The sequence below is a fragment of the Hipposideros armiger genome, unplaced genomic scaffold (assembly GCF_001890085.2).
Source record: "Hipposideros armiger isolate ML-2016 unplaced genomic scaffold, ASM189008v1 scaffold_220, whole genome shotgun sequence".
NCBI classification, from domain to species: Eukaryota; Metazoa; Chordata; class Mammalia; order Chiroptera; family Hipposideridae; genus Hipposideros; species Hipposideros armiger.
Window position 1 is genome coordinate 2313424 of NW_017731570.1, and position 11586 is coordinate 2325009.

Sequence of the window (11586 nt, forward strand, 5' to 3'; positions counted from 1 at the left end):
CCAGTGATTTCTAAAATCAAAGGCACTCTGCACTTCCACTAAAACGGAAGGGGCGTGGGGGTGGGGGCGGGGGCGCATAGAAACAAGAACTTTCTCTCCTGTGACCAGAGCAAACTAGATGAAGCTAAGGCAACTCGAGCCCCCTCCCAAGAACCACCCTGGCCCAGCCTTTGTGTCGGGTGTGCATTCCAGCACAGGAGCCCGGCCCACTGGGCTGGGCTGCACCACATCCCTGCTAGCCAGCGCTGCTTTCTGTCAGGCCACAGAGGGCACAGAGACTCGGTGCCAGAAAAGAAAATGAAAAGCAAAGTTGAACCTCTGTGGTCCATTCTCTGGATGCTGAATGTCCCACTATTACTTCTCGGCATGACATTTCATGGCCAGCAGGGGAGGAGGCCAGGTCCTGAAAGCTGAACAAACGGTGGGCGAGCAGGCCCGCCTGTGCCCTCACAGTCTCCCTGGACTTATGAATAAAAGATGGAGGTTTTGTCTCTGTCGTTTCCCTGGTACCCTGTAAGAATAACAACTTGTCGCTTTTTGACGTTTTAACTTACTTTGAAAAATAATCAATATTAACTTTAACATGTCTAGGCCCTTAAATTTGGGGTATGAACAAATAAAAGAAAGAAAGGCCATGTAATTAGGTAGAAGATAGTAATTCAAGTTAAACTAATGAAACTGACTGTAAAGGACTCTATAATAAAATAATTTGGGCAACACGCAATCACAGAACCAAAAGGCTAGAAACTGACTTTGAGGACATGTTTTGAGTGAAGTGGCCTTTACTGGAAATAAAGTTCAATGTTTTCTTAGCACAAAGGAAAGGAATGGTTGAATTTTGGTGTGAGGAAGCACTCAACCGTAAAACTGCCCCAGCCAAATAGAGGGTTTAATAGGAACTCATTCCAGTCGCTCAGGGCGACATCTACCACTGTTTGCAACAAGCCTGTGTGAATAGCAGAAGCCTTGAGCATTCTTGAGACACAGCATCCTCATTTTGAGTGCGCAGTTGATTTCAAATAATCTTTAAAGAAAGATTATATTATAGGTTAGCAATAATAATGCCCTGCACTTTCTTTGGACCCTCAGGAAAGGAAAAGGGGAGCCGTAATGCAAAGCATCGTGATTTTCTAAAAGGCAACACAAGACGAAACTGGGTTAAACCATTAGAAAGGTCTCTGTGTACAACAATTTCAAGTTGAAAAATAAAATTTGCTAAAACTGCATCTATGTTTTTTATCTATCAATATCCAAAATACAACAACGTCACAATATCACCTATAAAGGGATCTTGCCAAAATATTTAACTTGACTCTAATCATGAGGAATCAATCATAAATCCAAATTTTGGGACTGTCTACACAAGTGACCTTGATGCTTCCGAATGTATATGTTATAATAAAGGACCAATAAAATAGGTGAAGGGACTGTTCTAGACTAAAGAAGGCTACAGAGACAGGTCATCTAAAAGGAATGAGTGACCCCTGCCTGAATCCTTCAATGTGATTCGGAATGAAATCACCAAGGACATCAGGAGGACAACGGAGATACATGTGGCAAAATGTTAAGAACCGGTGACACTAGGCAAAGGGGAAACAGGTGTTCATTTTGCTGTTCTTTCAACTTTGCCATAGGTTTGAAAATTTTCAGAATACAAACTACGAGAGAGACAGTACAGTAGAGAGAAGCCCCAAGTACAGGTGACTGGCTGCCTGATGGTCTGCAAGGGGAACGGGCAGCAACAAGTTTATTTTCCTGTTTAGTTTCAGAAAATGCATGCCCCAAAATATTACTAATATTTTTAAAGTAAAATTATATAAAGTCTTAATATAGAATAGATCCAGGATAAAAATAAATATAAAAAAACATTACAGCATGATTTATTCATGTAACTGGGCGGCAGGGGCTAGATAGAGGTTCACACAGCAGACATTTAAGAAATTCATGTTTTTCTGCTTTTAAAAAAGTCATAAGTCCCTTTAAAATCCCCTTTATGCCTTTGCCTATAACTTTTCTGCAGTTTACCGTTCTTTCTCCTCTTATCAGGATTCCTACTAATATAAAAACTTTTTAGAATGGCTCAAACAAAAAAAAAAAAAATGCATGGCCCTTTAAATAAAAGAAAGAAAGTTCAGTAGATGGGAAATTTGCTCAAGTGAAAAGATATTGGGTAGAATTTCTGTCTCTCCAGGACTTCAAAACCCAGGGAGAACAATGAGAGAAGCAGCCTTAGGAGGGACCTGGGTGACAGTCACCTTGGGTGCACAGGACACTGGGAACCCACAGCTCTCGCCGCCCTGAAGCTGTCCTCGGGCAGCACAACCAGATGTTACATTTTCTCTGCTTGATTTCGGTAAAACTCCATGACCTCTTTCTCAAATTAAAAAGGCAATGCTATTTTTTTTAAACCACAGGAGCTATCTTTAGTGAAGCCTTCTAAGGATTTCATTAATTCATAGCCAGCCAACCAGGACTTTTCCCACAGTCTCCCACAAAAAAGCCCGGGAAGTCACTGATTGCTTGGCTGGATCTGAATATGAGCAGAGGTAAGATCAGAAATATCTAGTTCCTCCCACAGGGAGGCAAGGCATGAAAATCAAAGCCGGGTAAAAACTCATTACCACAGCTGGCCAGCAAACCCACAGCCCCGGAAAGAATCAAAGAGCATCTTTGATTCTGGATGGACTGTCTAGCAACTTCAGAAAACGAAACACATTCACAACCAGAAGGAAATGAAACAAAATGAGACCTGTACCTCTGTTAAAGAGACAAAGTGATCATACCAACAGAGGGCTGCTGCGAGGGAGGAAGGGTCATGTCATTCCCATCGTTTCATAAAGTCCAACACCGGGATGCTTAGTTAGCACTCAGCAGTAACCTTTTACATTTTTGCTCATCCACAGTGCTCTATAACCCAGACAATCCAAATATACCCTCTTCAGGCCACCGACACATTGCAAAGTGTGAGTCCCATCTAATACCAGCCCCAGTCATGGAAACTGAGGCAGGGCAAGAAGGCAAAGTTACTGGGAGCCAACTGAGAAACGGACTACAAAGCCAGAGTTTCAAAGGTGGGCTCCAAGAAATACCCCAGACACTGGATGGCAATTACGACAGAATGACACCATGGCTTGACACAGAGTAACTGCTCAAAAAAACATCTCTTGCCTCCTCCAAACAAGTCTTTTTGAACTTCAGATATTGAACAGTTATAATAAATCCTAACCGTGGGCGTGCCTGTGCCCTGCCCAGAGCAAATGGGCCCACTGCAGAGGAAGGAGGTGATAAACTGTCCCTCAACAGGGATGATGCTGGCTCACTGCCCCTGCATTTGGTCTGAGGTGCACTGCATTTTCCTCAGATAAAAGGAGGGCCATTTCAGGAGAAGAGAAACCAGAAATCACCTGGACAGAATAAAATCACAGAGAAATTTCTAAACCATATGGCCTGTCTCAGGAAAACGTACCTCTTCGTTCCAAGGAAACCCTCCCTCTATCCCCATCAACCCTCCCACTCTGGAGTAAAAGGGTCCATCTCAGAACAGAAGTCTGGGGCCATAGCCAGCATTTTTTAAAGGGTCACCATTCGTGGGGGAGGGGATCTACAAATCTGACAAAACAGAACACTTGGAAAAACTCCTAGTTTGTAAGAGAATAAAGTACTTTTTAAATCTTTAAAAAAAAAAGTTATTTTAAAGCCTTATTCATTTGAACTATTCATTTAATGTGTGAAGTATAAATATCCACCTGAACATTTTAATTAATACTATCAATTTCCATTCCCTTTTCAAAGTTGCTGCTTCAATTTTACATGGCATTTCTGAAAAGTTCAAGCAAGATTTCCTACAATGGAGTAATTTTCATGAAAAGCCTCATGATTAATGTCTATTAGGTCAGGTTTGGAATGGAAAAACGTGTAATAAAATTACAATTTGTTCAACTTCCAACAATACTTGCCCTCCACTGTCCTTTCAACTCTTGAGTTACCAGCGTTATGCAAATAAGACATTTTACTGTTAGGTTAACTATAAAACAAATGCTTCTTGAAAGTGCACAGTAGAGGTAGTTTTCATTTACGCTATTAAATCAGACAATTTATAGACCAACTTCCGTTTTAGAAGAGAATTACATGTGTGTTCACATCACATCTTTATTTTGTCATCCACCCAGTGATTTGTTGAGGACAGCTGGTACCTATTAAGTCCCCCCTTTAAATGTTGTAGCCTTAATTAGCTACATCCACCTTCCCCCAACGTTTTTAAACAAGGAACCAAAGAAACGGGAAGCCGTTTTTATCATGGATACTTTGAACAATGGAGTTGTAAATGTTAAAATAATAGTCTCCATTAGAGACTAACTAGTTATTCCGTTTTTAGGCCCCTTCACAAAAACAAGATACAGATGGGGTTTAAATTTTCAATCTTCGTTAAGTAATTTTTTAATTGTTCAATTTTTAGTTTCCTGCCTGATGTTATTAATTAAACCTTCTTTTAAGATACTGGTTGGGAAAGGATGAGGGACAGTCTCCCCGGAGATATTCTTGGTATTATTTAAGCTACCAAATTCCTACTTGGACTCCTAAGCACATGAGAACAAGCAGACAGGCTCTGCAGGTAGGTAATAAGCCAAGTAAAGTTTTCTCTGAACAGACATCATGCTCTTCCCAGACACTGAAGCATTTCCAACTCACACAATGAGGAAAATTCAGTTGATCAAATCGTTTTAATCTGCCATATGCAGATAAAACACACACTGCTTTGGTTACAATTTAGACTTCTCTTCTTTAAAAAACAAACAAACAAACAAAGAGTACCCATTCATGCATTCAGGACTTCAAGTGTGAATTATGTCAACAGGCTAACTTTTGAGTGAGATAAGGAGCCACCTCAAGGATTCTTCTCCCTTAGATTTGATTTCTTCTTAGAGACTTGCCCCAGCTTTAATCTGCAGTAAGACTATCTGTTTCAATAGGATGCAATCACTCCTGGGCTTGTGTCTTTTCAATCACCCAGTGGCCCTACCGGGTTTAGAGTGGCAGAGAGGAAGTGGCCTGTGGTTAAACAGAGGAAATACCAAGGCATTTTAATAGAGCAAATAGTCTCTTTACTTCCCACCGGGAAGAGCTTCAAAGGCCCTGGGCCCTGGAGGAGACAATGTGTTGTGGGGCCATCAGTCACCTAATCGTGTGTCAGACCCATTCAGAACAACCCAGCAGCCAACACAAACACTGCCCAGGAAGACATTGCCTCCCACTGGCCAGGCGAGTCAGGCTGCCTGGAGACCGGGCCCCGCAGCACAGCACAGGCAGCCCTCTTGGGCTTGCTAAAGGCAAAAGACCCTCCCAAATATGGGGGAGATGCAAAATGGAAAAGGTCTCAGCTCCCAGACTAGGGGGCAGGACAGAGGTCTGCTACAAGGGCACTGTCCCCACCCCAGCCTGCAAAGCTTCTGGGGATGCCTGAGCCCCCACCTCAGGCCATACTCTTACCAATTGGGGGGTGGGGGGGGGCAAGCTTCCAGAAGCCTAAAAACCCATCCATCAGAGGCAGACACAAGAGGCAGTGAGGGGGAAAGACAAGGACAATTAATTGTTGATGGGGCGGCCCCAGCAACAGCAGACATCTGCTGGGGCACAGTATGTTTAAAGTTTAGGGACCCATGAGGGAAAAGAGGGTTTGCAAGCTGAAACAAAAACCCAAAACCCCCAGACCCAATACATTTTAGGCCAAATGAAGCTTGAAAAATACTCAACTTAAAATAAAGGCTTAAAAAAGCATTAGCAGTTCTTTCCTTTGTAGGGAAGCTGTCTGTAAGGTTTGAACTGCTGTGAATATGATTTGGATCCTATCCTGCTCTTTCCTGAGACTGTTTTCCAGACAAGCCCAGCTGTTCTGGGGAGGAACCCAGTGGAAGAGTCAGGTCCCCATCACTCCTGGCCTCCTCTTCAACCCCAAGCCAGAGGCACGCATCCAAACCGAGAGTGCCCTGCCCAGCTGGCTCCCCAGGTCCCCCTTCAGCCAGCCTGACCCCTTTCATTGGCCAGGGCTCTGACAAAGTCTCCACTTTCCTCTCTCAGTTCAGCGAAGTAATTTAAGGTCAAACTCTGATTTTAAATGTTCAGAATGTGGCTTCTCTTCCCCCTTCTCCTGATCATAGAAGCCGTCTCCTAAAGCAATGGCTGTCATCCTTGAGAGAATGTCAGAGGAATTGTTCAAATGCCAATTCCTGGGCCCTACCTCACTGGCATTCTGGTCCCATTAGCCTTTAATCTGCATTTTAACAAGCTCCCAAGGCAATCCTCATACTGGAAGCCCCTGGATCCACATTGAGAAACCTTGTTTGGAAGGAAATGGTACCACAGCCATACTCAGTTGCTGCTCACCTTCACCCAGCTGTGTCCTTGAGTTAATAACGAGCCAATGTCCCCAGGTGCTGCAGGGGCTCTGAGGTCAGCTGGGGAGAGAAGGGAGGGCTGCTCAAGAGAGATGGACCTGGGCTAGGAAGATTCCCAATTAACTGTGCAAAACAGGTCAGAAGAAGCATTGCATTTCTTACAACCTCTGTCTGAAAAACGTGTCAACCAGGGCTGAGTCATTTTTTTAGCCAAGAATTCTGTAAGGGACACAAGAGCATGTATAACACGGACGACATGGCCACAAGACAGGCAGACCAGATGCAGGCTTGGGAGCCATGAGCTGCAAGTGAATGAAAACGCATCCAATTCAGAATAAAATAAACATGCCTGGGCCCACAGCCAAGGAGAGTTCTTGGATTGGACTTTTATCAGGAACCTAAATTTTAACCAGCTGGAACTTCTTCTTTTCCAAGTACCACCCTATTCCTTCCTACCTTTTGAGATGAAGTATTTGCCTTAAATGGGAAACTTGCACTTCACTGTAAAGATGATGCCAGCATTCTGGCTTCCTGAATTCCTGAAGGAGCAGACATTTTAGGGGTAGAAATTGTGTTTCAGGGATAACAGACCAGAGAAGGTGCACCCCATTTAGGTAGGAAGCCAAGGAATGTTCCTCCTCCTCCATGGCAGGAAAAGCCACTAAATAAAAACCTGGGTGAGTAGATTTCTAATTCTTTGTTCCATAAATAGCCTTCTCAAACAATCAGCAAGACAAGGGGGGGGGGGGGCCTCAGCATAAGTGACTGATATAAAGTTACCCATCACAAACAAATACATTCTGCTATCAAAAAGCAAGAGATAAGACCCAGTATCAATGAGGATGCAAAATTTCCCCTCTGGAAGTTTTACAAATTGTTACTTCTTTAGGGAAACTATTATTCAAAGAGCAACTTTACCTGGCAAGGGCCCTAAGAGATCTATTTTTTTAAGTAGTCGAGGAAGTGTGCCCACAACTCATTTCTAAAACACTAAGCTGTGTTCAAGATGGTATCAGCCCCTAATTGCGCTGCTAATAATGGGGAGGTTGTGAAATCTGACCACTTAAACCAGGCCTGCTCCTCTGAGAGCAGCCTTGAAGGGTGTGTGAGCAGAGCTGGTGAGGGAGGGTTAGGTGGCCACAGTCACCTTGCAAGTCCTGGGAAAATACGCATTCCTGCAGTGGCCAAGAGTTCCTGGAGATCAAGGGAGTCATTGGCTCAGCTCCTCTCCAGCCCTCCAGATCGCCAGATCTTGCCCCTCCTGAAGGTTCTGACCTGGACTCACAGGAAGCCCCCTTCTGTTTGCATCATACATAATCGATCCTTATTCTTATATGTTCACATAACCCTAACTAGACTGTAAGCAACCTCAGCACTGAGAAGAACATCTCTGAGCTGAACACCCACTATCTGGTAGTAGACTCAGTCATGAGTCAAATGCCCAAGACACTGTACACCAGTACTTCCTGGCCAGTCCTCTGACCGAGCAACTTCTGGAAGAAATTAACTTACCTAGGGAGGCAGGAGCAGGGAAGGCTTCCCGCAGGAAGTGATGCTGGAGCTGAGCGGGGAGGCTGATGTGTAAGGAGAAGGAACACAGGCAGGAATAGCACGTGCATAAGCCTGCTGTGGAGAGGACACTGGAGCTTGGTGCTCTGATCTCTCCCCCAACTTCTTAAAAATCTATCACTTAATACAGGATTTAGCAGGATGGCTGCAGCGTCTAATTGGGGTCAGCCAAGATTTACAGGGCTCCAGGCACTGAGGACACCAATATAAGGTTAAATGCCTGCCTAAAGAAACTAGTCTGAAGACACAGATGTGAGAAATACTGACGATGTAGTCTGGTGAGAACCAAAGTGCAAGGACCTGCGAGAGAAGGTGATGAAAGGGAAAGGACATTCCCTGAGGAGGTATCACCTGAGCTGAATCTTAGGCCAAGCAGGGGGTTCTCAGGGGAGGAAAGGGCTTCCCAAGAGCAGGGAAAAGCATGCCTCAGCAGCATAAAGGGAAGAGGAGATAGGAAGCGGGGTGAGAGGCAGAGGGGCTCAGGCTGAAAAGATGGGTATGAAGGGCAGATAGGCAAGCTGGTTCGGGGAAAGCTGGTGGCTCCATGAGATGCACCAAAAGGCAAGTCCAAGAGAGGAGCCATATATGAGGTCGGGAAGAGCCTGGATGGCCCAGAGGCTTCCATGCTCATTCAAAAAGGGGATAAAGATGACCCAAGGAAAGGATAGGTGGAGCCAAGGTAGGCTGAAGAGGTCACCCCAACCAAAAGTTGTGGTAAGAGAGAGGAGGTCAGCATAAATGTGAGGCGACTGGGATGGGGGCCACCGTTAATTCTGTGTGGGTGCAGGTTTAGGGGAGAACACATTCCCATATGCAAAGAGAACAAAACCACCCAGCTTGGCTCCTTTGGGGCACTACTATACCCAGTGCATTAAAACTTCACAAGCTTTGTGCACTAGCACATGAAGCCACCTAGGCAATTACAGAAAAACAGCAAATTAGACTGATTCACCTATGCCATCATATGAAAACCCAGAATAAATGCCTGGGATGCTGTTAGTTATTCAAAAGCCAGCCTATCAGTCCAGATCAATAAATTTAAGAGGACCGGTAAGTCAACATGAGATAGTCTTTAAGGAAAACCTTTTGATTTGAAAACTGGGGGAAACTTGGTATCTATTTAAAAAAGAAAAACACAAAAATAGTGATATTTTACTAAAACAGGAGTGACAAAGTGTGATGTTTTACTCAAATAGGAAGGAGATTATATTCACTCTGGAGTGGGTGGGAGGCTGGGTTACAGCTGTGTACTGTGCAGCTTTTGGGTTTGAAGACATCCCAGGTGCCTGGTTCATACCCGTTTTTCCACACTGTGTGTCTCAAAGTGGGGAAAGTGAGCTGGAGGCAGCAGCCTGTGCCCCTGAAGGCTATCAGGTCCAAGGCCTTGACTACGCTGAGGCTGTTCTGAGCACTCCAGAAGAGGTGGATCAGCGTTTCTCTAAGCTACCCCATACCCATCCCTCAGAGCAACAGTCCTGGGACAAGTAGGAAATCCCCACTTACTCCCATTTTCCAGGTGAAGCCCGTGTCCTCTACACGAGACTGAAAGACATGAGTGCTCTGACTCCAGCAGGCCAGCCCAGGTTTCCGTGGGAGGTACGGGACAGATGAACGCAGTCTCCAGGTCCCAGGGCCGCCCAAGCCCAGAAACCCTGGTCAGGACCCGGGCGGGCAGCGTGTTGGAGCATCCAGCCCCTCACCCCATGCTCCACTGTCCAGACATCAAAAGAGCGCTCCGTTACGGAGAGAGGGCTCCAAGCACACGGCGTCAGTCTGTGCACCAGTCTCGTCGCGGGCACCTGACTGCGGTGACACACTCTTGCCTCCCTTTCGGCCGTGAAAAATCTCAACTCAAGCTGGGGCGGGGGGCGGGAGATCATCCGTGATACCATTCGTAGATGAAGGGGTGAACCTGAGACCAAAATTTCCCAGCAAGTGAGGAGTCGCGGTTGGGGTGAAAGTGGGTTAAGGCAGCCCAGACTAGAAGGAACAAAGCGGCCCAGAGAGGGGAGCGCATCCCTCCCCAGCACTCTGGATCCCCTCCCTGGCAGTCCCGAGATTCTGCAGAGCTGTAGACCAGAGGTCTGGGGAAAGACTCCCTCCCACTCGAGCTCCAAAGCGCCCCGTTAGAACATCTCGGAGGATCCCAGCTCCGGGGCGCGCAGCCCTGAGGCGGAGGAGGTCCCGGGACCGGAACAAAAGGTGGGGCACCCTCCTCCCACTCGCTGCCGGACGCCCCTCTCTCCAGTCCTCCCGGAGCCGGACTCCGGCCGGTGGCCGCGCCTCATTAGCAACACAAAGCCGGGGTTCCGGCGGCCCCTTTCATCCCGGCCGGGGCTGGCGGACGCGCGTCTCGGGTGGGAGATAGGTCTGGAGCCGCGGGGATCCCAGCCCGGCCGCGGACTCCGCAGAGAGCAATCAAGTTGGCGCGGGCTCTGCCGCCCGCGAGCACCTGTGCGCGCCGCGCCCGCCGCGCTTTTGGGGACTGCGAGAAACTCGCCGTCCTCTCCTTACCCTCCAGCCACAGGTGTCGGCACCCCGCGCTCTGCTGGAGCCACCCGCCGCCACGGCCAGCTGCGAGCCGTTGAGACAGGCGTTGACCGTGAAGAAGACGGAGCAGAGCTGCAGCCACGGGGCCATGGCCGTGCGCTCGCCCAGCCTGGCCCTTCTCTGCACCCCAGCAGCCGGCAGCAAGCAAGCCCTGAGTGGGCGGTGGCGCCGGCGGCAGCGGCGGTGGAGCGGGCCGCACCACCGGGCATGCGCTGCCGGCCGCCCCGCCCCTTTTCTCCGGGCCCCGCCCCAGCCTCGACTCTGTTGTTTTGGCCCCGCCCCTCCCAGCCTGGTCCTCCTTCTTGTTTGTTGGTTTTTTGGTTTTTTTTAGTTGAGCCATCCTGCCACCGGTTGGCAGCTCAGCGGCTGCTCAGCTGGGGCAGGGCATCGAACCGCTGTTGCTCAGAGCTCAAACTCCTGGTCCTCCTTCTTAGCCCCGCCCCTACTGCTAAGCCTATCCCTACGGACACGCCCCGAGTAACCGCTGAGAAGCTGGCAGCTGCAGTTTTTTCCCCTCTCACCTGAGAGGTCTTTTTTATAATCCAAAGGATTTGTGCAAGTGAAGCCTACTGCCTTCAAAAACTCGGGAAAACAAAGAATATAATAATAATAATAATAATTTTAATAGTAACTTAATAAGCACCTACTCTTTGCCAGGCCTCTCCTCGAATTCTCCCAGCCACACGGGTAAGTGTCAGTATTATTGTTATCCCAGTTTTCAGCGCAGAAAAGTTAGGGTAATGTAGTGGTTAGAAAAATCCTGGCTGGACTTCGGACAAATAATTTGCTCTGTCCACATCACTGTTCCCTCCCCCTGAAACTGGAATAAAAATAAGAGTACCTTAGTCCGGGGAGGATTCTATTGGTTAAATGCTGCCATCTATCATTAACTATCATTGCATAAGGTCACACAGCTGGTACCTGCCAGACCTGAGATTCAAATTCAGATCTGACAAAACCAATACTCTTAACCACTACACTTGTCAAATTTACCCTTGTGAAGTGGGTAGTACTTCTGTTTGGAAGAGAAAGCTGAGGCTCATAGAAGTGAAGAAGCCAAGGTCACGTAATTTTT

The 11586-nt window shown here is 47.1% G+C and overlaps 1 protein-coding gene across 2 annotated transcripts in view; it reads right to left on the reverse strand.

Annotated features, from left to right (window-relative positions):
• Positions 1–10657, reverse strand: part of IL17RD (interleukin 17 receptor D) — a 79744-nt gene extending 69087 nt beyond the window's left edge. For both annotated transcript variants that reach the window (XM_019654328.1, XM_019654327.1), the window contains exon 1: positions 10476–10657. In XM_019654328.1, coding sequence (XP_019509873.1) covers positions 10476–10601 — 126 coding nt within the window. In that variant the 5' untranslated portion in view covers positions 10602–10657. The remainder of the gene's footprint in view (positions 1–10475) is intronic.
• Positions 10658–11586: the final 929 nt, after the last annotated feature.